The 26,314-nt window shown below is 45.2% G+C and overlaps 1 protein-coding gene across 3 annotated transcripts in view; it reads left to right on the top strand.

The window, feature by feature from the left end:
- LOC120811645 (partitioning defective 3 homolog) overlaps positions 1–26,314 on the top strand; it is a 277,609-nt gene that overhangs the window by 183,868 nt on the left and 67,427 nt on the right. For all 3 annotated transcript variants that reach the window (XM_078096994.1, XM_078096993.1, XM_040167200.2), the window contains 3 exons: positions 2,348–2,579; positions 18,126–18,254; positions 25,415–25,717. In XM_078096994.1, coding sequence (XP_077953120.1) covers positions 2,348–2,579; positions 18,126–18,254; positions 25,415–25,717 — 664 coding nt within the window. The remainder of the gene's footprint in view (positions 1–2,347; positions 2,580–18,125; positions 18,255–25,414; positions 25,718–26,314) is intronic.

Genomic DNA, 26,314 nt, shown 5'->3' with positions numbered 1-26,314 from the left:
GTCTGACTTTCCATTGAAGTCTTTTGTATGTTTTGTGATGGGACATTTGTTTCTTATCTTGCTTTATTTGAAAGGCTTAAAGGTAAATGTAACCAGACAAAATTTCCAGATCAAAAATTTGATCGTCCTCGCCCGCTATTGCTTGACCTCCATCTGACCCCTTGCCACATATACATGTAAAGAACCTGGCACCAGAGTGCATCCTCTCTTTCTGAGAAGGGAAGTCAATGTGGAAGAGCCTTAAACTTAAAGTAATTCTGCTGACCAGCAGGGGGCGATTCCTCGGATTGCAAAAAGAAGTCAGATTGAGTAGAAGTCTACGAGAAAATGATTGTCAGCAGGGGATGCTTGAAGTTGCAGTGACATTGCGATTGACAGGTCACTACTACGCTGTTGTCAGGTCCTGGAGTTATTTATATTTTAGAACTTAAAAGAGCAATAGGGTGGAACTAACCTTTTGTTCCACCCTCTTGTGTCACTTCTGGGCACAAGAGGGTGAAAACAAATCGACGCCTTTCAAAAAGCAAGGCGTGAAGGTTCAAAGTAGCAATCCACAAGCCGATGGGTGACGTTGCGGCCTTTTATGGTGTCCGCACACACACAAACAGACACGCGCATTAACGCGTCCACACACATGAGCACACATGGTCGCTGGCCCCTGGGACGTTCAGGATTACAATGTTCAGCATGTTATCTGCAGCTTGGTATCATTAAGCAGTAGCAGCATTAGCTTTCCAGCTAATCTCCGTCATTCAAATAGCAAGATATAGCTCACAGCTCCAGCTGCTCTTAAGTGAATGATAAGCAGGCAGCAGATTGAGGGATAACACTGATACACTGAACCTGCTCCCAAATTATCGGGGGTGGAGAAAAGAAAGGGAGGGAAGACAATGCATTGTATAATTGAGCAGGTTTAAGCTGGCGGTTAGCTTTATCTCCCTGCTGTGCAGTGCCTCACATGGCTGATAACTCCACAGATCACAGGAGGAAACAAACCCAACCTTCCCTTGAAATGTGAATCCAGCGGCTCCACCTGTATTCAAGTACCTTAAATTCACCATGGCCCCTCCCTCCCTATCAGTTCTCTTCCATCAAAGGCAAAATTTAGACGACGACAAGCGAGACTGTAATAAGTTGTAATCAGAAGGACATCTCACGCCTCCAAGCCAGAGATACTGCACAGACAGGAGCTATGCCGAGTGCAATGTTCACCATATTAGCAATTAAGATCCCTGGGAGCCTTTTTTCAAGATTATTTAAATGTATAATTACTGACAGAATAATTACATTCTGCACATCATTTATGATTAGATGTGATGGAAACTTTGGGTTTAATCAACCTTGCATCACCTAAGGAGTTTGGTTTAAATTTGATGTCTGGATTGAAATTAGTCGGGACGTGAATTAAGAACCAGATTCACACGACAAGCGTCACAGTTTCCATCATCCTTTCATAAAATGTGAAAGAAAAAAGGGGAAAAAGACAGTTCTCTTGTTTGAGTTATGTGAAATACAAACATGTGAAATAACTAGAGGTTTTCAGCTGGATTTAAAAATGTACAACAGAAACCTCAAAGGGTGAACTATAAATATATTCTGCTATAATGAAGCAAGTGTGTTTTCTTCAAAGCTGCAATGTCTTATGGGACACGGTTTTTCTTTTAACGGTTCATCTGATAGAAAAACTGATACTTTGTAACTGATTAAAAAAACGTAAAATAAAACTTGCTGTTGTGCTGAGATCAAATGCAGCTGGTGTAATCCGAAAGGAGTCAAGTGGAAGTTAAAGCCTAAACTTCCATTTTATTTCTCTTTGATCGTGTATCCCTAAAGCCTAGTTTATGCTTCTGCGTTTTCAGAGAGACGCAAGGACGCGCAGACGCAAGAGCACCTTGCGTGTCCCTTGCGTGCGTTTTCACACCTCCTTGCGTGCGTCGACCCATTTTTCTAGACTAGCAAGCCTCCTGCAGCCCACAAGGCTGTGATTGTTCTGCTACATCCTTTACTCGTCTCACATTTCCGGTTTCATAGCACAATACCGACATTATTAAAACAGATTTTTTGTGAGATAATTAATAAAATGGGCAATAAAGTCTATGATAAATAAATAAACAAACCAACGACTTCCACACACAAAGACGTGACTCTCTAGGTCGTCTTCGACAAAAAAACGTTACTCCACCTGGCGGTGAATTGCTCTGCAACACGCGCAAGCCATTTAGAACCACGAAACGAGTGCGTCGACACGACTGTGCATAAAGACGCAGAAGCATGCTCCAGCCTTTACTCTCCCTCTCAATATATCTGTACTAAACACCCTCTCCTCTCCCTTATCTCCTCACCCCAGTGGACGAGGAAACCGAGGAAAGCTCCAGATCAGGTCGCGAATCGATGTCCGCCAGCGGCGAGCTGACAGCGGTACCCGGGTTAAATGGCAACCCCTCCAAAGACGACAGGCACAGAGACTGGGACAAAGTCGGGGGGAAAGAGAAGAAGAAAACCGAGAGGAACAAAGAGAGGGAGATGGACAAGAGCAAAGCCAAGAAAGGCGTGCTGAAGGGCCTGGGAGAGATGTTCAGGTAGGAAGAAGGCTCAAAGAACAAAACCCTCCCTACCCCGCGTCGCCCCAAGCAACAAAACGCTATCTGCTTTATTTAATTCCACTCAGCGCTGGATCACTCCTAATTTGAATGCATTCTCTGGATGTTGCAAGTGCTAATCAGGGAACCCCTCTCCTTGAACCCAGTGAGGTTGAGGGAGGGGGATGGAAGCGAGGGAGCCTCATCGACCTCCGGGCCCTCTGGCACATTTCAGCCAGATTATTTTTAATAAGAGCCACATGTTTTATTCATTATCCATGCACGCTTCTCCTATCTGAACACATTGGGCATTTTGTTAACTATTTGACAATGGTGAGGGCCCGTGTGGCTGCTAATGTGGGAGGGTTTGGTCTGGGCGGGGAGGCTGTTAAAGACGACTGCTGGCTAGAGTTATTTCCGCTGGCTGGTATCCTTTAGGTTTTAGAAGGAGACCATGAGAGGTGATTTGATTCTGCTTTCAACCGTGGTCAGATATTCATTAATTAAAAAAGAAAAGATTCAATATCAATGGTTGCCAGCTGAAGGCCTTCAACATGACGTTTACTCTCGTAGACCAGGAAGTTTGAACCGGACACTTTGAAGACTGAAAGACGATGAAACAACTTCATCAGCATTGTGACATTGTACCATCCGTGGACAATAGTATGAGACTAGTATGTGCCAAGAGTCCGCAAATGAGAAAAAACATCCCGGGGGTATCCATCCAGTGTCTCCACTAACAGGAAATCACTGGGGGAGTCAAATTAATCATTTCAATTGCGTGCACATTTGGATATGGCATAAATTAACATTGCGGGCTGTTATCGCGCCGTGAGCTGTTTTCTTGTGGATTAGTTTAATGGAATTAGTTAACGTGTCGCGGCGAGCGGCTTGGTAATGAACAAACTAAGGTCACGACTGAGGAGTGCAGGGAACTCATCTTTTCTTCTTTTATTTTTCACTCTTGCAAGTTTTCTTTGTATCCCGTGGTGTGAACATGCTAACAGGAGTGCATACAGAGAAAGCTGTGTGCTGGCTTGCTGAATTAAAGTGGAGATGTGAGCCACAGGTTGGACACTCTGTGACGTGCAGTCAGTGACGTCGCACACCCCTTTTTGAGCGTGTGGGGCCCTCTGCGTGCCCTCCCCGGCCTCATCATTGTTCTTCATTATCTTTGAGTGCCACAGCCACTCAACTGTTGGCACATGGCAGCCTCCCTGACACTTCCCCCTCCCGCTCCCACCCTGCTCCATGCATTTAACGCCGGGCCTGCGCCTCCTGAATGCAAAGAAGCAGCCTTTGAACCGGCATGGCTCTCATGAACTCTGGCTTTGTCTCTCCTTCTCTCCGCTCCTTCTCGATACCTCAAACCAATGTCTACCATAAAACTGTGACAGCTCTCACACCCACACATTTACCGTGTCCTTGCCTCTCCCTGTTAATGTTTAGAAAGTTAGAAGAAGCAAGAAGCTGAGGTGAGAGTCGATGCGTCCCACTGGATAGCGTAACAAACTTTTGCTAAGAAAAATTTTGGAGTGATGTGAAATGCCTCGCGGTCAATAGGGAAGAGACGGAGATAAAAGGGAATTTTACACTTTTTTGTGTTTTTAGCAAAAGTTTTGACAGTGATTTCAGAATGGAGAAGTTTTTACTAAACATGAAAAAGGGTTCAGTAAAATCTCAGCTATCCGAAACATGGAGAGACTTGGAGAGACATCTGCAAGTTCTTCATCTGAGTGTTTCATCGTTGCATCAAAACATCAAAAAGGCACCTTAGTGCTGCTTGTGTCCGTGGCAGATATTTGCATAAAGCAAACGGCACTCGGTTTTTTTCAGCATCCCTTACACCATGCATGTCCCACACTCACGTTCTCCCACTAAGGAGATTTCAAGGAGCTTGCAGCTCACTGCAATTTGCTCTCATTTGCATGCAGTCCTCTGGACGGCCTGATGAACGCGTAGTGTACGTCTGCCTAATGGACAGCCTGATTGGGAGTGCATTAACATCAGTGCCAGGGGGAAGGAGGATGACCTAATATAAGGAGAGAGCGGGAGGATTGGGGTGACGGGTGTGGAGATAAGCACTGTGAGTGCAAGAATGACTTAAACTGCGCAATTGCGTGCTGGAAAGAAAATTGACTGCCTAAAGCCCAGACAAAAAACACAAGTGCCTCTGTGGAGCCCTGCTGTTCTGCCTATATGAAGGCAGACTGCCTGGTACATGGTACATGGTACGCCCCAGTAATGAATGGCTTATAATCTGGTGAATGGACAGCACTGTGCACACGCATAGGATGAAAAAACAGCCCTGGGCAGCTTCACATCATTGTTGTTTTAAGTGTGTCTGTTGTCTGCATGTATCACTGCGTCCATGTCTGCATTCGGTGGTATAGAGGAGTGCATTGCCCCCCTCACCAATATATGTGATTATTCATGTCCCCTCAAGTAGATAACATGTGATCATTACTTTCTGATCCTATCAGGTTTGTTTATTCGTCAGAAGACTTTGCCTTGTGCTCCGTTAGCATGCTAGCAGACCATGACGTCCTAATGAGGTGTTGTTTATCTGCTCTGTGACTGACTGACCTCCTCCATCAAAGCCACATCTCCATCTTTTGAAGTGTTTGTGCGTGAAGTGTTGTATGTGCACACATAAAAGAACTCTCATCCTGGTTCATTTTTTTATAGAGTGGATTACTCAGTTACGTTGTGAGTGCATATTTCAATGCGTTAGTTACATTTTTGTTGGTTCTGCGCCCGATATTTTTTATAGTTAAATAATTTTTTACAAGTCTGTGTTTCCATGTTTTTAACAAGCGTAAGGGGAAAGGCATCGTCCTGTAGACGTACACCCACAGTGAGGGCTGCAAAATATGGAGAGAGGTGGGGGGTGGATTGGGAGAGGGCAGAAGGAGAGAGGGAGCGTGTGCACTGAAGTGAACTGGGGCACCGAGGGAGAGTGAGAGACTGAGAGACGAGGATAAAAAGGAGAGCAAACGGAGGAATAAGAGGCGAAGGGAGCCTTTCACAGCGGCAGTCACGGCATCAGGCTACTGTCTGCCTCGGAGGATAGAGCATCTCAGGCATTTTTCTTACATTTTGTGTGCGTCTATGAGAGTGTGCGTGTGTGTGTGTGTTTGTGTGTGAGTTTGAGGTTTAGTTCATTTTGCATTCATGTTTGTGTGTGTGTGTGCGTGTACAGATGAAAAGATGTGTTAATGGGCTCTGGCATCACCCTAACCCTTTGTCCCCGGTGCCTCCTCACCGACACACACACACACACACACACACAAATAGTTACCCTCAGCCCCCCACCCCCTCCCCACACCACTCTGATAAGTGGCACGCCTCATGCGGAGCCATCAGCCAACACTGCAACTCAGCGTGACAGCCGTGCACCCCTCCCCCTCTCCTCACCCACCACCCTCCATCCCCTCCGGGACCTCGTCTGTCTGCTCCTCCCTCCAGATGCAGCCCCACTCAAGGCAACACAAGAGAGAGTTGGTGAGGAATGTAAAAAAGAAAGCCGTGTAAGCTGGAGTGGAGGGATGCTTTCCGTCCTCCAATCTTTATTATTCGTAGGCAGTGTGAGAGCACGCTGGGAGCACTGGAGTATGCCGGGTTGGCGCGCGCGTGGGTGTGTGTTTGCATGCATGTTTTCTGTATTCTAATGGGTTTAGAATATGTCTACCAAGCCACGAAAGCATTATTGCGTAGCATGAGAGTAGGTAGTTAGCCTGTTTCCCGCGCCGCTCCGTGTCTTCCTGCTACATGACTCTTTCTGCTCGCGTGGGTGTGAGCAGCTGATGGCGGGTGAGCCGGCTTGATCATCAGTAGGCCGAAATGACACATGCATTAGCCTGGTCTATTTTTATACACACACACACAGTCAGAGTAACCAAAGGCGTGCCTGATGGATCAACACACTCCCCCTCTACCTTCCACACACACACACACACACACACAATGTTCTTGCATATGCTCATAGTATTATGCCACAGTTGATTTTAAGATGGCAATTAGCTGCCTCCACATGTGGGCCCTGACATCTGCTTAATGCAATCTGAGGGAAAATGATAATTGTTCCTCTTTTGCTCTGCCCCACTCATCATAGTGGGGTCGTTAAGGCAGACACAGGGCGCAGCATCAAGCCGAAGCGTGTGAGTGAGCATGACTGGAATGTACGAAGCGATATGAGAGAGATACTGTAATTACATGGGAAAAAAGTGACTTCCTGTCAGCCCTAGGGGCACATCAAGGCTCCTGACGCTGACCCCTGACCTCCTTTTGAGCCACACATTTCCCCCGCCATAGATGAATATTTCAGAGAGAACTCAGCCGTGAACTTTGGAAGCGTCACCAAGTGCAAAGTCATAACTCAATATCACCTTCAAATACCTTCACAGCTAAAAGAAATATCATGTCGCCGAGGGCACTGCACCCGGAGGGGGTCAGCTATTTCCACTCCCAGCTTTCGAGAACTCTCCCACTGCGTTTTCATAGCTGCAAGACGCCAGGTTTTCTTAAGAGGTCATTTTTTCCCTCACGAAAAAAGGCATCCTTTCGGTGTGCTATCCCATTTTTCCCCCGGCAATCTTGTACCAAAGGGGCTCAGCAGGGTCCAAACAACGACTAAGCCCCCCACTCAGAAGATTAGTGCCCCTGTCACAGAGCACAGTGACAGGAGAGGAAAACATTAAAACAACAAAAGCTCTTCTCGGCGCCAGGTTATGGCAAGGACAGCTTTGTGTGTGGTGTCGGTAAAAATTGGATGTCACCGGGCGAAGCATTTAGACATTGGGGAGACGCTGAGTGACGGGATTGGGAGAGGGAGGAGAGGATGCTCTGCGACATCAGCCTCCATGCAAGGACAAGAGAAGGCCCTTTTAGGCATCGTTGGTGTGGAGGATATTTGAGGGAGGTGTGGGGGGGTGCGTATTGTCTCTCCGGCAGCATTTCCTCTGCTTTTGGCCACTCGATGCAAATGTGATTGGGCAGCACTGAACCTCCATCAGACAACCCTGAAGTAATTAGGTTTAGAATGATCACGCAGTGCTCCGAGATAGACCTTGACGTATGAGGAGAAGTGGTGAGGCTGTGTCTGTGTGTGCGTGTGTGAGCGTGTGTGTGTGTGTGTATGAGGAGAGTTGGTACTGCACGATGGAGTTAATTGAATCTGAAATCTTGTCGGCCTGAAATGGGATACACCGATGCCTCTCACGCTGTGTCTCAGGCAGAGGGCTGCAAACATGACTGAATTCATAAAGTGTGTTATTAAATAGCTCAAATTAAGTGTAGCAGCGCAGCCCTTCGTACAGTACCAGGCCTCCGACAGCTAATGATCCAACCCCAGTGGAACGCCACCCAGACCCACCGAAGGAAACCAGAGCCCCCCCCCCCGCCTCCCCTTTCATCGCGTTCTCACTCCTCAGCTGTGCTCCTTACTGTACTCCCCTCGCTGCACGACGCTCCTTTCATCGCACGCATGTTCCAGACAGAAACCGCCGGATGTTTCTTAACTTGCTCGCTCTCTGTTTGATATTTGTTTTCCACACTTTGAGACACTTTGATTCCACTTTGATGTTATATTTCCCCGCTATATGGCCCGGTTCGCTTTGATCAACCGGGAACAGAAAAGACGCGGGTCAACTCTCAGAGGAGAGAACACATTACGTACAAAGATCTGAGAGTGGCACAAACCCATTTAGTTTTTCTAAATAGTACAAATGAATTCCTAATGTTCCCCCGTAAGAAACTAAATTCACGTATGTACGTATGTTTTTGGTTTGATGAGGGAAAGAAGATGCAAAGCATGCTTACAGAGAAAGTGAGAAATGCACACGCGGAACATATTTATGGGATATGCAAATGAAGCGACTCATTGTTAGTCCGCTCAGCGAGGCTTAACATGTAATGAAATCCAGGCCTGTGGCTGAACTGACCTTTCCCATCCGCTGAGTTCTCTCCTGCTGATGTGAGCACACACCTGAACATGTAAGTGAGAGAACGGGTAGTGGGAGAGGAATGCTCTCAGTCGAGGCGAGGGTGATAAAACATTGAAAATGGCTTTTGAATTACAAAGGTAATATCAATCGATATTGAATTACACTTCTGATTTTCATCAAAGTCAACCAATTAAATGCAGGAGTCGTATTCCTCCTGTTCTTCCAGCGTCTCAACGTGTGTTTGGCATGTAAAGTGAAATTGCCCATGTATTTTTTTTTTTTCACCTCTCGCATGAGTCAGAGAAATGGAGATTCTTTTCATGGTTGGATCGGGATTGCGGTCCTCCCCGTGTTTGTCATGAAGGAATCTTAATTGGCCTGTCACTTCCACACCACTCACCCTCTTCCCTAACAAGAGGACGAGTGACTGAACAGTCCACTACAGCAGATAAAGGCTGCTTGATATTCCCTGATGCAGATCCATACGTCTGGTTGTTTATCAACTCATAACAGGCTTCCTAAATTAAAAATAAGAAAGTGGTGTGCTAACCATACCTTTATCACAGATTATTTTCCATGATATTTCTCCCACCTCAATCATAGTTGTCATATATACATTCTGTGGAAATAAACCAAATCTTTGCATTAGATATTATATGACATTGAACGCCACCTTGAGTTTTAATGAATTGCCAAATAGTGCTGCTCTTGTCTGATGATAAGTTGGTAGATCAACCTTGTGCTTTACAGTTACGCTTTCTCATAACACCCTTTCCCATAAACCCCTCTGCTCGTTGACACAAGGAGGCTTTTCTCTCTTGATTCAGCATATCGGCTTTAATTCAGAGAGTGATCCCTTCCAAAATCCTACCTGCTTCCATTTTCCTTTGTGCTTAAAATTGGGACAGTAGATCTGCCACGTCTGCAATGTGAAATGTAATACGGAGGTGGGTTGTGCCTGCAAATGATCTTATTGATCATGCTGTCTCATTTGTTTACAGTAATTGTGCTGTTTTTTTTTAGATGATTCTGAATGAAAAATGCTCCTTGCATTATGTTTGAGTCAACAAAACTAATGATTCTGTTCTTGTGAGGACCAGCAGTCCAACAGTAGATCCAAAGAGGAGTGTCCAGGGTTATCTATTTAACCTGCTTGTGATGTATCACTATCCCCCAGAATCCATCGGGGTTCCTATTCTCGCTCACCCTCGCTTTACTCACAATTACTGTCACTCCCTCCTTCTTCCTTTCCACGTATCCATCCGTATCCCTCTTCCCTCCTTCCACCCAGCTGCCCGGGAGATTCATTGTGGCATTGACAGAAAGACCTCTCTCGTCTCCCTCTGAACACTGGGAAGGATGTATATCACGGATCAGCGGCTGCGCTCAGGCCGGTGTGTGTCCATGCCTGTATTTCAAAGTCTGACGTTTACCAGACAGAAAGCCTGCCTCTCTTCTCCCCTCGCCTGTCCTGCAGGTGGGCGTCTCAGGGCCCTCGAGCGTCGCAAAAACACATCCGTCTCCAGACTCATCAGCATGTAAATTAGTTTGGAAATAACTACGAAAAGTCAAGGGTTATCAAAACATAGGAGACAAATGACAAATTAATTCATGAGGTGGAATCATAAAAATAATTGAAGATATTTCCTCTCACCTCAAGCCACAACCTACTGGGTTGAAGTTGTATGATGTAAAAAGCAGCTGTACATACATCAGCTAACTAAATCAGAGTTCCTTTTTTTACTATTGTGGTTGTCATTATTAAAAGAGCTCTGCTGAATGCTGATTTTTGTTGTTGTTGTTTGTTTGTGTCTGAGGCATGCAGCAGCAGCCTAGCTGAGGGTACAGAGAGTGATCAAAAATGGCCCATTAGGAATGCAGTGTGCCACGCTGTATCTAGGTCAAAGCCTGAGCCACCTCTTCCACAGAGAAACCACAGCGCTGTCCCCTCCCCGCACCCCTCATTTCCAGTCCTGCAGTGTGCGTGAGCTGCATTGGTTAAGCATTTGCCATATGAGCATGTGAGGTCACGTGTGTAGGTCTGATCATGCATTGGATGTGGCATTGGGAACACCATTTGCAACTTGTTTCTACGTAAAGTGGGAAAAATAAAGCGCTCCGGATGATTGTGATTGTAAAAAGGTCAGCAGTTCAAACACAGGATGCCTTTGCCAGTTCAGAACACACATACACACACGTTCACCCCAAAACCTGACTTTTGATGCAAATTGCCCTTCAGAAACTCTCTGTTCTCGACTCTCATACACTTTAACAAATGGATGTATGAATCCGTTTGGACGGTTTATTTGTGTTGTAATGAGAGGCTTTAATCAGGAGTGTCAGGGATTTGATACGTTCCTCTAAGTGTGTGCAACAACATCCCTCCCCTCACACACACACACATGCGCACATAACTCAGTGATTTATGTGAAACATTAAAAGCAATCATGTTGGGCTGGGCCTCGTCCTTTGTATTGCAGGCGGTTTGAAATATGGAAAAGCCAAGCTCTCCCTTGATATGCCGGCGCACATAGATAGATTAACACACACACACACACACACACACACACACACACACACACACACACACACACAGACCTGCTATTGCTTAAATATGAATAATTGGCACTGAATACAAACAGATGAACGCAGGTTTTCTTCTTCTTGCAAGCACTCAAACCCACACGCATGCAAGAACTTTTAAGTTGTAGACAGACATCCTCCTTCCCACACACACATATGCTCTTATTCAACAGCTGCTTTGATACGGATAGCTGTTAGTTTGAAAGCAGAGAAGATCCTCCGCCATTCACTGCGATGCAGCTTTGTGGTTCTGTATTCTCTCTGGCCCGTGTGACTGGAGAGAATATTTCTTAATAAGAGTGGATTAAGTCTGTCGCTGGAATTTTGAAAAATCAACCATACCCTCCTCCGCACACACATTCACACATAATGGCGCAAGCAAACCCAAGGGACGAACAATACGATATCTGTGGGATGGGACGCCACCCATAAAAAGCCCTGCAGCTCTCTGTGACTGACCATTCTTCACACACACACACGTATTTATTTTATCCTAAACCCTTCGTCTGATCTCACTCCTCCACCCTCCCCTTCGGCAGTGTCGGTGGTGATGCTCTGTCAGTCTACAACAAATACACCAGCGGTGTAATGTAGTTGTTGATCAGGCCAGAAAAACAGAGCAAACAAGGACGATAGATGAATAGGTGAATAAATCGACCCAACCCGACTGACAGAGAGTGGCAGAAGAAGGAAACTGACACGGCAGGAAAATACATACATAAAAGGCTGAAAACTATTCGGAAAGAGACGAATTGCCATGCAACTGTATTGCTGTTGGAAAATGTCTATCATTTCCATACAATAACCTCATTATGGTAAACAGGTGGGGATGGTTCGAGAAAAACAGTGTCATTTAAATACAATGTCATGAGATGGCATGCGATCCATATATCTGTAAATAGTTTTCTTCTTTGTCATCATTTTGTCTCCCGAACGCATCAAGCTTGAGCGAAACGGGGCATCCTTCAACATGACACTGTCTTCTTCGCTCAGCTGGGAGACCTAAGAGGCGTAGAAGTATCTGGTGAGAACCATTTTAACATTCATCTCGCCTGTGGCTCCCCCCCCCCGAGCCTGATGTCATGAATAAATGCATGGCATGTCTCCACGGTGCGTGGGCAGCGGGGGGGGGGGGGCACGCACGCGGGCACGCACGCCACTCTCCAGCCAAGCACGGACCATTTTGGAAATCGATTTCAGTGTGCGCCGGCCCTTTTCCAATGAGGTGGAGGCGCTAGAATGTCTCACTGTGACCTGTATGAGACTGTTGGCCTGAGTTAAAGGCTTGTGTCCAGGGTTGCAGTCCTCTTTGAACTGTTAAGAAAGATGGTTTACCAAGGATGCATCGAATTGTAGTCTGGGTTTGAACGAGGGCTGGCGGAGCAGGGGAAGCGCTGACTGACAGTACGGGTCGCGGATAATGAGTTCCGCGGGGAGGGAGATAATCGGCTGGCGGGGGCTGGAGGCTGGATCACAACAGAGGAACATCCTCCCATGCCTCTCCGGGGCTGGTGTCCCTGGAAACCAGTGGCAGTGACATTACGCAGAGGCCACTCAGCGATAACGGATGCCCCTTTAATGCCTTTAACGATCGCTGGGTCACAGTGTGATTCCATGGGAAGAAAAACGAAAGAAAAAAATAACTCCCTCCCTTTTTTCTATCTCTGAATGTCTTATTGGATTTTTTTTCCCCAGCATCTGTGTGTCTCAACCCAGGTAGAGAGTGTTCACTTGCCACAGCTGCACCAACACTTAGGGAGAGAGGAGAACTGACCAATCTTTCCCAGCAAAGCACTGTTAAAACGACCACTGTCAGGGTTTGGCCCGAGCTGTGGCACTGCATAGAAATCATGGACTGCAACATATTGGCTTGCCGTCACAGGGACAGGGAGGGGAGAAGACAGACACGTGTGCTTGTTTGTGTACTAATATGTGTTCTAGACTCAAATGCTAAGAAAATAGTGACATCTCTTGATTCTTCTCTCTTTTCATGGTGCTTTATAGATTATTGGCCATCAAACGCAGTGGGTGGAGGCATAGTTACTTATTTTCTTCCTCGCTCCGACGAATGCAGTTTCAGGGGGATGTGGGCTCAGATGCGGGGGCGGAGGGGGACCTCGCCTTGCGTGATTTGGATTAACTTTCAGGTTGGCCGAGCAGAAACCATAATGACTCTCTCTGTCTGCCCTTGAAATTATCATCTCATCACTTACTCAAATTGATAGATGCAGATAGTCTTTCTTTTCGCCTCACCTGCTCCATTTACAAATTTGACTAATTTAACACCTCACATGTGAGGTTTCACCAGGCAGTCAAAGTCAATGCCGTCCCTGCATTCACTTTGCAAAAAAGCCCCACGCTTTTCATTTGAGGGAATAGAAGTCTATTCCTGCTGTCATCCTCCCTACCCCCCCAAAAAAAGTCAGCAACGTCCTGTGAGCAAACCATAAATTCCCCACAGAAGATGTCAAAGCAGATTAGCTTCTCTCAAATCTACTCCCCAGATTAAACGATTGTACAATCAAACTAGCTTTGAGGCTTTGCATAATTTACTTTTTCTCCCGCCTTGAAAATTCTGTCTTTTTTCACCGCCCCTGTTGTGCTGCAGCCTTGAAGTAATATTACCCTGTAAATCGATAAAGATGATGTATGAGGCCTCGACTGTCCGCTGTATAAACCCTTCTGTATCCAGTGATATATGAGGAAGTATCATATTGAATGGAGTACCTATTTACTGACTTATTTTATAGTAATAGCAGACACATACAACAGGGCGAGCTCCTCAGGAATATGGCTAATGTGCGACAGCATTTGAAAACATTTGATTTGATGAGATTCAGTCGGCAGAAGCCGGGGCACTTTGATTGAAGACTTCAATTTTACTGTGAATGCTTCATTGCGCCAGTGGCAGTCACAACATTAATAAAGCATATATTATGACTGACACATGTTAGATTACACACCACCCAAATGAGGTTTGATGGCCAATCAGATGTTATCGGAGCAGCTCGAGCTCTGAACGCAGCTTAAAAGTCGTAAATATTCCCGTCATCTCCCGATCAAATCTGCGTCTTACTCAGCTGTGCTCATGTTATATTGTCATATATTATCTTTCCAGCAACGCTAGGTGGGCGAGGTGATCTCCATCTCTCCCCACCATTGTTCCTTGTCTTTTGATAGCCCTCTGCATCATTTGTGTGTTCATCACTCTTACCTGCTGTTCGCCACAGTCTGATAGATGCTTAGGGACGGATCATTAAACCGGGCTTCGCTCTGGTGGAGTGAGGCACAAAAATAAGATCGGAGCTTTATGACGATGTAAATGCCTTATCGTTGTTAACGTGGCTCGAACTGAGACGTGAGTTTGTGTTGTTGGGAGTAATAGTGACCATTGCTTTTCAAATAGCTTAGAGTACTCTTAATTGATAGATCCACAGTTCCACAAGCTAGCAAGTGGAGATTTTTTTGTATTCCATTAATCGCCTGCTGTCAAGAATGCGGATTTAAAAAGTCAAATATTGTATTATTATATCTAACAACAAAAAATGCCATATTAGTCCCAGGTTGTAATTATACTAAGACACTATCTTTCCAAAAACTAGTGTAGTTACTCCATTGTCATTCTACTCATGAGTTGCGGCTGCCAATCAATATCTTATTATCAAGCCTCATCAAACTCACTCTCAATACAACTGTGCTGATGCCAGCCCTGATTAATGCCAAGGTGCCAAAGAGGATTTTTATTGGAGTCTTCTTTTCTCAAATGAGACACTTATCTTCCAGAGACAGGTATGAAAGTCAATACTAGTTTGCAGTCCTCGTTTAGAGATATTCTCCTGCTGACTGGGTGACTCTAGGGTTCTTGCGTTAGCGGAGGTTTCGGTGGCTTATCCTATGTTCCACCACGGTCCCTACTGGCAGGGCTCAAGCTGCTCAAGTGAAGGGCACAGCCATGTTGTGAACCAGCAAGGGTCCCGATAGCCTGCTAAAGGCCCGGGTAGTACCGTGCCTCCCCTCCGCCTCCTCCAGAGATGGGGGAATAGCCTTTTCTTAGAGGCTGCACGCCCACGGTCCCGCTCGGTGTAATCCGCAAATATGTTTCCCTGTGACAAATCCCTCAATGTATTAATGTTGAGGGTTAGGGAAAGGGAAGAAAAAAAAAGTTAAGGGCAGAAGTTTGTCTCCCCTTGGGTTATTTTATGTTTTTTGTTTTTTTACATGAAGGGTCTGAGAAAAAAGGACTGAGAAATAAAATGGAAGAGGAAAAGGAAGGTGAATTTTCCTCAGAAAGTTAATGAAAGTCCTTGAAGTGAGGCCAGGGAAGCTGTCACCTGCCCTGGTGATAGATAGCAGGCTCACTATTATTAGAATGCCCAGGCCCAGCTTGGAGTTTTATGCCTTACTGGAGCCATTTGTTGATTAATTAATCAGGTAATGTAAGCTATCTGTGCTACAAAGGCACCCACATATCCCTCCATTAACCTCTCCTCTGCAACCGCAGAACATAATCTCTCACCGGGCCACAGTACATTTGAAAAATGACAAAGCAGCTACTAGCAAAGAGAAACTATTTCAACAAAGGTCTTGGCTTTTACTTTTAATGTAAAGTAGAATAATAAACATCCGAGAGAGAAACAATCTCCCATATCATGAATATATTCACTGCACTGGCCCAAAGTCAACCTTGTCTGATCTAATTTCTCCGGCTTCTGGAGAAAGTTTTAAAAACTGTCAAATAAAGCTCAGCTATGAGGAAGGTAAAAACAAAGTGGGATTGAAGCACCAAGGGGCTCCCAGACCGCGCAGCTTAATGCTTTTTCCTGTTCCCCTGTCTGAAATGGAACAGGACAGCTCAAAAAAGCCCATGTGGAATAATAATAATCCGTACCTGCGTGCACAATGCTAGACCATCAAGTTACGTTATGTAATATAAAGAGTCAATAAAACCCAGTCCTTTTCTGTGATTATATTTATTGATTTTTCTCTCACGTCTCACATGCCCTCTTGCCTGTATACTTTTGATTATTGCCTTGTTTTTACAATCATCAGATTTGTTCATATAAGTGTCCCAGTGGCCACCAACCTGACAATCATGAAAAAGTACAAGGTTTGCAGCAATTACATTTTATTGAGTTTTCACATTTTAAACCAGCAACAACAATATAACAAGTATTGCACAAAACATGTGAAACCAAGGAAATAATTACTTTTTTGAATGATATGCAACTCCAGTCATTACATGTTTAAGCAGTTTTTACAGATAGCTCCTGACTTCCCATCTGTGTATGAAAACAATGTCACTATCACTGACACCTACAGAATGTCGTTACATTCAAGGATCAAAGGTTTATATCTCACATCAACAAACCTTTTTATTTAGCTATAAGTCAGGAATTCAAATGCTAATAATTCTAATTTTAGAGTTTTAAATGTGTAATAGGATAAACTGATGAAGTGGTGAAAATACATTTTGGCAGACATTCCGTACAATATGAAAGGCTAGTGAGTGCTTCAACTTGTCACCAACCTTGGTGAGATTTACTTCAGAGTCACCACATATCCTCTGAACACCTGTTGAGTGACTGGAGTTTGATGTGGGTTGTAATTACCAATCTATTAAAGGAGTTAAGTACTTCCATCAGACACATCAGTTAGAACACATTTCTATCATCATTCCATTTAGTTTTGTACACTTTGTTCTCACTCTTACTTGGTATCTATATCAAGCACGTGCTGAGACCCCCACATACACACACCTAAATGTAATCTCCAATCCTCCCCTTTTTTGTAACATAATCCCTCAACTGCAATTATTTAAAGCAATCTGGTAGCCTAGAAATATGATGATGAAATGGTTGCATTCTCCGAGGCTTTGCATTCCCACCCATATTGAGAAGCACACAATGTTGGTCAGAGTAGCAGTATATCAACTGCATATGGCATCACCGTGTGTAAAAACTGCCATTATGTGCACTGCCTGTATATTTGTCTGTAATACTTCCTCTTTCTGTATCCTGCTGTTTAGCACTTCCTCCACAGCTGGCACCATTGTGGAGCAGCAGGAAATGACATCATACTTTCTCGATTTTGCCTTTGCTGCTCTGTCTCATCAGTCTTTGTCCTGTACCTATTAATTCTCTTCACACAAATTCCTTGAGCACATTGTTGTGAGTAATAGGGTCTTAACTAGGGGAGTCAGTTAATAGTCCATGTACATATATTGTGTGTGTGTATGTAGACCTGTAAAAGTATGGCAGGTCCCTGCAGGCCTTGTTTTCCATTCATCATCGTTTTTACACACCCATCTGTAAGTCTTCAGTCATTTATTCGCCTGGCACCGAGCTGTTCCGACCTGAGGAATATCCGATCATTGGCTCGGCATATTGTCACCTCGCTGTGAAGCTAAAGTTACGGATTTACAGCCGCCGTCGTGTCACTCCCTCCATTAAAGTGTAAAAGTTTGCTGCCAAAAAAGTTACAATTGATACCGCCGGTGTCGGCCGTTCCCGCCACTTACATTTCGCCTGGCTGCAGGTAGCTTGTTCCCTCCTCGCCCAAAACTAAATCATGAGCTGTCACTGCGCCCATCACTCTAAGTAAACCCCACAGCTCACGGGGGAAACGGGGAGCTCATCTTCCCCTCTAGGCCATTTTCTACTTTTCAGACCCACTGAATCCTTTCTGCTGTCCTGAATAGAGTCTTGGCAGGGGGGGGGGATTCACTATGTTAGGAGTTATCTTTATACATGGCATGATGCGTTTTGATTGCATTCATATGAAAAAGGTCATGTTATTCTTTCAATAACGAATGGGAGCCCGGGGAGACTCATCCTGAGCTGTCTTCCCAGTAAAAACCCAACCAGAAGATTTTGACAGTTTGACACTTTAATTTCCTACTGAGTATTTCACCTAAAAAGAATAGACGTGCTGCTGTAAAAAAAAAACAGCTCTCATTGGGTTGGAAATTATTAAAGTCAAGGCCTAAATTAAAGCCTCCCTGCTCCTCTCTTTTGCTCAGGTTTGGAAAGCACCGGAAGGATGAGCGGCCAGGAGAGGGGAGTGAGAGGAAGGGCTCCAGTAAATCTAGAGCTGAGGACATGCAGGCGTCCGAGGAGGAGGCCATTGAGATGAGGCTGGAACAAGAGAGGTGAGTGCTCAGACAGAGACCTGGCTCGCTATAAGCATAAACAATAAAAGTCCCGGCGGAACAAAGAAAAGACACCAAACATATTAGTGCTGCCCGGAAGATAAGCAAACTACCTTATTAGCAAAATGGCAAGACCATGGTTGTGAAAGTAATCAGATGTCAATTTGTGAAATGTCCCTTTTATATCAGTACATTAAATAGATCATTTATGGATCGCTGTTCCTGCGCCATTCGGAGCCGCTGACCTCTTAATGGTGCTCGTGGGCCCCCGTGGATTTGGCATGATTGAATGGTGCTCATTATGATAGTGAAATCAATGTCGCCCCACATTTGTCTTCTCCTGCAGTTGCCCAGGTTGTTAATGGCTCAAGAATGCGCAGTTCCTTTTAATCCGCCTGTCTTGGCTCTGCGCCCTCCAGTGTTCATGGACATCAGGACGTCCAGAAGAGGCATTGCTTTTGGGGGCGTTCGTCTCATCCCTCAAAGACAAGCCCCATTTAATTTTCTCCAGCACGGGAAGACAATACCAGTGCAATGCCGAATGAAAAGAGCTGCCTCCATTGTTCTCCAGCAGCCAAATGAACTCGATAATCAAACTGCCGTCGGTAATGACAGCTAATTGAATAGAAACAATAGGGCTTGATACTGCTCTCTCGCCACGGCGAAGGTAGAAAAGGGACGGATGGAATGCTGAAAATGCATGGTCCCACAAATGCGTGCGCACAGAAAAAAAGGAGGCTCACAGAAGCCCTATTCCTTGTTGAATGGAACATCTGGAGGCCTTGCGCCAAAAAGATGGAGCAAATTTATTTTTAGGTATTCAACTATGGCGTACAGAGATGGTACTCTCCACTGAGGCAGCAGACCCCACATGGCTGAGGGCCCAACACATTTCCCTCGGTGCACCCTGGAGACCGGCGGGCCTGGCTCTCCATTCTCATCCGTCCCCTTTGAGAGGCTCCCAAAGGACTGCCTTGCTAACCAGCAGAACCAACACAGACACACAGTGGGCACGAGATATGTAGATCCCATGCCCTCACTACCCGGTCCTCCCCCACAAACACGCATACACCAAGTCCTGCTTCTGGTCTCTCACCATGTCTTTGTCTGCTCCTTTGTCATGTGGTGCACTCTCCTTCTTTTGTTCACCTTCTGGATTGTGTCCTTTATGCATGTGTGAGGGCAACCTAATTCTCTCCTTTGTACCTGTTCCCAAGTCCCATCGCTCAGGCAGGCCAGGATTGTCCGTCAGTTAATGGAAAGAGAATCCTGAGAGAAAACGTGGTCGGTATTAATAAACCAACAGGCCACGAGGACAAGTCGATATTCAAAGCAATTAGGGTTCAGCTGGACGACAGCTTAGAAATACATAACTTCTATTTGTTCTTGGGCTCACTGTATCACACTCCCAAAGTGCTACATTTGATTGTCTCAGTTGTGTGCGTTAAGGCACATTCTGTGATTGATTACACTGCCTCAACGGAGCAGGACCATTTCAGAGTACGTTTATAAAACCATGGATCTGACCGCGGAGGGTTGTCGGCGACTGGCAATCCTCAGCCAGCCTGCGTGTCAGCGAGCCCCGAGATGGGCCATAGCCAAAACCCCCAGCTCGGCTGACATTAGCGATCGTTAATTCAAGCAGATAGTTTTGACAGGGGCTTTTAGCGATTCAAAATAGGAGTCAGCGAAGAGGTGAGACAGATTAATTCATAAAACCTGCCCTTTTATATGCTGCAATGAGGCAGCAAAGGTCATATATATACATATATTTAAAACTCTGACCTTGATAAGATTCATGCAATTTCTGGTTTGGCCTGCGGCCCTTGCATATAGAACCTTCTCCTCCATTGATATCTTGTCAGGCTCTTATAGACGGAGGACGATGGAGAAGACAGTCCTTCAAACATCATCCTAATGGCAAAATGCGGTACATCCACATCGGCAGCCGTTGTTTTGCTCGAATCGGAGAGATTTAGTACGGCTCCTGTGATTGAATGTGTCATGTCCCATCACGGCGACATTAGAACCTGTGGTTAGGCTGATCCGAATCTCGGTCACGGCCAGCGGCTGCAGCAGCTATTATTCCACTCTCTGTATGCCTGTGGACAGCATCCAAGACACCCCTATTTGATTGGCTCGCACCGAGAGGACTGTGGAGACAACAAGTCCTCTGATTGGACCTTGGATGGGAAGGAAAGCAGCGGTTTATGAGGCCACGGCCCTCATTCATGCAAGGCCATGGGGAGAGAAGAGAGAGTGAACGAACACTGGGCGGATGGGGTTGGTGGAGCTTCTATCAGTCCCTGACTTATCTGTGTGCGTGTTAGCCCTCAAACTATATTTTCCCAGCCAAAGAGGGGAGCACACAAAGACAACCTGACAATTTTCCTTCTTCATTTTCCGCCTGAACTCAACTCCATTCTCGCTGGCAGCCGATTATGATGTCCATTCTCTCTTATCTGCTCTGCTTTGGTTGGCTTCTAATCAGCTGCCAACACTCCACTGCCACTCTCCTGAACCACTGCAGAGGACATCTCTGCTTTGTCCCACTTCTTTTTAAATGCAACTTCCATCTGTGTGATGTTGGAGTTCCTGCTGACTCCAGATGAACACAGACTGACCATTGATTCGTCAGTGGGTCAATTAGCACAATTCAATATTAAGAAAACAGCACACCTGGATTTGCCGTGACAATTTATTATTTCTTTTATTTAACAAAGGAGAAGTTCTTTTCGCATACCTTGTTCGGGGTACAATGCCGCTGTTGAAAAAAAAGAAAAAGTAAAGCAATTTGCTGTAAGGCACATCCCTCCTATCACAGTGATTGTGGTACCAACGATATCATTCCACTTTGTCAAACCATCTCATTATTTCTCTATCCTATTTGCATCTCATTTGCATAGCGAGTTCAAAGGAAGCTCCAACTGGCTGATTGGGAAGTGTGATTACATTTGTAATTATATTGATACCTACAGCCAGTTAATGAGATTGTTAACACTTTGAATTAACACCACGGAAACTCTGACAATTATCTCCGTGATTGCATTATGCGGTTTTGGGCCAAGTGTCAACACAAAAGATGCACTATCGGAGGGTTTTTAGCGATTCAGCTCGGTATCATTAACTGCACTTTGATCAGATTCAGGTACGTCGTTCCCTCCATCTGCACTTCAGACCAATAGAACATGTTTTAGTAAGGATGAATTGAAAAGAAAAAAATATCTGTTCAAGGTGGCCTAGTGAGGGAAAGTAGCAAATACATTCTGTTTCATTCAGCCTTGCGACAATGCATATTAAGAAGGCAGGCTTTGTTCTAAGCGTGTTGACTTCAAAACGAGTGTCTGAAAGTACACATAGCCTCGCCTCCCACCTCCCCTGGGTAGATCACACATTGACTAACATATGGAGATGGAGTCTGCCGGCTTTGTTAGTCCCCCTAAAAGCATCCTGTTGGATAAACTGTGAGATTGATTCAGTATAGTGAGGAAGGACTTGAGAAATGAAGCTCAGGCGAAAACAGTGTCAGTCAGTGGATTAGGTTAAACTTTAACAACCCCAAAACCCTCAGCATTAGACGGTCTAGACTGTCTTTAGCCAGGAGGAAATGCCTTTCCCCTGTGACGTTATGAAGAATGAACAAGTTGAGATCGTATTGTATTCAAAAGTGCATATGAAGTTAATAAAGTAAATCACAGACATCCCGAAGAGAAACGAAAATAAACTGATTCATAGTGGAATTGTGTACTTTTGTTTCATCCGTCTAATTCAAGAAGAAATGAACTACTTAATCCAGACTGTCCCCTTTTTAAAATGAAATAGCCCCGTGCTGGTTGCTTAGAAGCTACAGTGTCCCCTCCTCTCGATCATAGTGTCTGGTAAGAGGGGAAAAGAGCAAAGGGGCCGGTAATTGGGGCTGTACAGTATTAATGTGTTCAGTGTGGGCAGCCCTTTCCTTAATGTTAACATGCTGGGCCATTAATTGGCTAATGGAGTAAATGGTAGAGAGCGGGGGTGGCCTCTCAGGAGGGAGTGGGAGAGAGGGGGGGGGGGGTGGAAGTGGAAGTGGAGCAGTCGCAAGTTGCCCAAGGAGAACTCTGTGAGCAGGTGTGGATGTATGGTTTGGAGCTAATGAGCATATTACTCTGCAGAAAAGTCTTCCAAAAGACTTCCAAAGTCCAGCCTGTCCAGCCTAATTTCCTTTATATTTTTCTGAACCTCTATACAGATACAGAGGGAGAAATTAGGATTGCATACTGGGGCATAGGACTATTTTCAATGGAGATAGTGTAGTTCAAAGTTAAATATGTGTATAGTTACTATTTTGCACGTGCAGTACGTTCACTATAAATCCCTTTTTGTTCTGTTGATAAGACAGCCACACTCGCAACTATGTATTTTTACTGAAAATGCATTTGAGCTGTTTATTTTGTACTGTTAATATATTTGCATTTAGTGGATATCATGTTTTCCTTGGTTACTATCCAAGTCTAGCTGACTAGCATGGTGACATTTGCTAACAGACATAAGTAGAACTAGAGGCAGAGTGTCAATAGTTTAAAAGGTATTAACCAAGAAGAATTTCATAATGTCATGCAAATGAGACGCAAATGGATTTTTAGAAGACTAAATCCCTGGTAATTTCTTTTTAGACAGTAAATAGGAGATATCTTGCCAAAAATATCTTGCACTTTTAATTCTAACACTCAAATCTCAGTTTGCTGTGATTGAACCTAGTGCCAACTGCCAAGGCCGTTTATTAGTCTGTCTGACCGCCAGAACAGCCTCTCACTGCAGACTGACTGCGTCACCCCCTTGTGAGATCATTTAGAAATTTTGCCTGTTAATACCCTTTCATTGAAATGCACCTGTTAGCTTTTCCTTGTCAGAATCCCACAGGCCTGGAAGAGAAGTCTTTCTCTTTTAGAATCATGTCGCCAGTCAGGCTGAGGCCATTATCTCATCCCAAATGTCAATATTGCCGTTTTTATGAATCTGATTAGTCTATAAAATGCCAGAGGGTTTGGAGATCCCAACGGACTTCCGTGAACCTGTCGTAACATCATTGTCTGGTCCTTCCTGGCAGAGATCTGACATCATTTTAGCCGCAGGTAAAGGGGCTTCTGGGAATTTATGTTTTTCTCCCTGAGAGGCTTGTTTTCTATATCCTTACTGAAGTGACAACTGCGCTGTGATTTGGTCATTGCCGTGATGTACCTGGTCTCTGCCAATGCAAATAAAACACAAAACCAGCTTAGGGGTTTTAGAGATTCCTGCATATCGAGGGCGACTGTGGGTGAGTGGGGAGCACGTTCATCCTCCAATCAGAGGGTTGTCAGTTCGATCCCAGGCCTGGTTAACCCGCATGTCGATGTGTCCTTGGGCAAGACACTTAACCCAACATTGCTCCTGTAGCTGCGACTACAGTGTGTGGATGTTATTTACTGATGGGCAGGTGTCACTGTGTATGGTTCTCCTGTCATCAGTGTATGAATGGGTGTGAATGGGTGAATTATGTCATGTAGTGTTAAAGCGCTTTGAGTGGTCTGAAGACTAGAAAAGCGCTATACAAGTACAGGCCATTTACCATATCATGCAACATTCCATCAAAATTGCATTTGGCAGATAATGCTGAGAAAATGGGATTTTTGACAGCTAAAAATAAACAGGGCAGTTTATGGGTGGGATGTGGGAATTGGGTTAATTTGGCATTGAAGAACAGGGATTGTTTGAAATGTGATTACTGGTACTAAAATACACAGACACAGGAGAGAGAGAGAGTTATGCTAGGGGGGGATCCTAACTCTGCTCCAAACGTGTCAATCATCTTTTAGCACCAGCAGTGGGGGGCAGGGGTCAGAGGTCAGTTATGACCTGAGGTGATGGGGAAGTTGTGCACCAGCGGGAGGTAGCGTGGCGTGCTTGTGTTTTGTTGTGCGTGTTACCCTACAGCAGGGGTACAACATCTGGAAGCACTGATCAGTCTGCTGGTGGCTGCTGCCAGGGTCACCACAGTGGGAGGTCAATACCCCCACCAACCCCCCCGGCCTTCTCCTTTCTGCTTCCCACTGTCCACCTCCCCGCTCCTCCCCCGCCAGCTCTCCTCGCTCCCACGCAGCACCATGACTGAACCTTGTTAGCTGCGGACAGATGGGCGTTCACATGGAACAATTCTCAGATACAGGAAAAGACTATGTGAAAGGCTCTGTTGTGTGGAAGAAGTCCTGGGGAGAGGAACAGCATGTAGGGAGAGGAAGGGCTGGAAGGAGACGAGAAGAGGAGGTCTGACTCTCTCCCTTCCACCTCCTTTTCTTAGAGGACCTGAGGGATAAAGCTCAGTGCACTCTAATGGCTCATGGAAAGACATATTTGAATAATACTGCCCTCACTACAGTAGAAGCCATTATTCTCTGTTGTCATTCCCCGTTACTTAAGAGAAGGAAGCCACTTTAGAAGTTTCTGATCGATACCAGGGAACAAACTTCAAAGTTGGAATGCTAATGTTAGCTTCTCTAAGTGGACTGAGTGAGTGTTGGAATATTATAGTTTTTCTTTTTTTTTTCTTCCCAACTCATTATCCCAGGTTGCCTATTTACTGTACATTTGTAACACACCCGCCACTCAGTGTGTCAACTATTGTCAAGTATCTCCCTTTTGTCTCGTACTGGGTACAGTTGGTCTCCCCAAAGACACGCATGTAAACCGTAGCATCTTTCCCAGGTAGATGCAATGGAAACCTTTCCTTTCATATTAAAACAAGATGGCAATTGGATTTGTTTCCATCTGCAGAGATTCAACAAATATTATATATAGGCTTCTAGAGCATGCAAATAAACAAAACCATGCACAAAACATTTTGAGAACCAATTAATATTTGTCCATTCAATATGTTTTTCTGCATCAGCTTATGTTGTCCATATACATAGTTTCACACTAAGGCGCAGTATGGAATGGACATTTTACACCAAAAAACAATCTTGAAAACTACTTGCCAGGCCCAACATCTTAGTCATTTTTTATATGTATATCTATCACAATTTGAGATCATTTTTTTTAGGATTTCTGAACTTAACGTTTCCCTTAAGGTTAAGGTTTCCCCAATGATTCACAAGTGAAATACACTTATATCTGACTTTTTCTGTTGAATCTGTTCATCGCAGAATACATGCCAAGATGCAGGAGTTTCGGGAGAAGCAGGGAAAGGAGCGGGAATACGCTGAGATCCAAGACATTGTCAGCGGGGCCTTCAGCTCAGATGAGGAGCACACCTACGCCGGCATTGGATCATTAGACTCCTCGGTGGATAGCAGCAGCTTGGAGCCCTACAGCCCCCACTACCATCTCCCCGAGAGTCTCCAGAGTCTTCCCCTTCCTTCGAGTCTACAGGAAAAGGGTCCCCCCCTGGAGGCCCTGTATGCTCGAGTCAACAAGCCACGCAACGGACACCCTGCAGCTCCAGACAGGTAGGGGGCGCACAAAAAATACCCCATACGCAGCCGCCCGTGAGTCCGTTGACTCTACATAGATGAACGCATCGGCTGGCACTCAAAGCTGCAGTGTGCTCTATGCCTTTCTCCTTCATTCAGAGGACGACGGCTTTGTGCCTTGCTCTTGAGCTTTGCAACGATCCAGTTCATTTACGCCTCATGTATAATGTATTAGCAGCGGTGGGATTGTGTTTGCTTGCTTTTTTCTTGTCATGCGTGACAAACGCTGCAGAGAAAAACAATGCATTTCACACAGGGTTTTATCGCTGCCGCTTCCCGCGGGGCATTGCCCCGTGCCAGTAGGCGCAATCAAAAGGCAAGGTGAAAAATAACTAAAATAGAGAACAACAAGAGCCTATCAGTCATTCTGCCTGTGTTAAAATGTAATATCAGCCAGTCCTTTTATTTTCATTATCCTTGGATCACAGGTAATCCTCCCCGAGAGTCACGTGACTTTGGGTTGTTTGTCACCGGGGGGGTTTCATGGCACATAACCTCTGTGTCAACACATTTGTGATGTGTCGACAACGCCACGCAGAGCTTTAGTTTCATATTAGTGTGTTGATAGCTTAT

The sequence above is a fragment of the Gasterosteus aculeatus genome, chromosome 21 (assembly GCF_964276395.1).
Source record: "Gasterosteus aculeatus chromosome 21, fGasAcu3.hap1.1, whole genome shotgun sequence".
Taxonomy (NCBI): domain Eukaryota; kingdom Metazoa; phylum Chordata; class Actinopteri; order Perciformes; family Gasterosteidae; genus Gasterosteus; species Gasterosteus aculeatus.
This window is presented reverse-complemented; position numbering and strand designations above follow the sequence as displayed.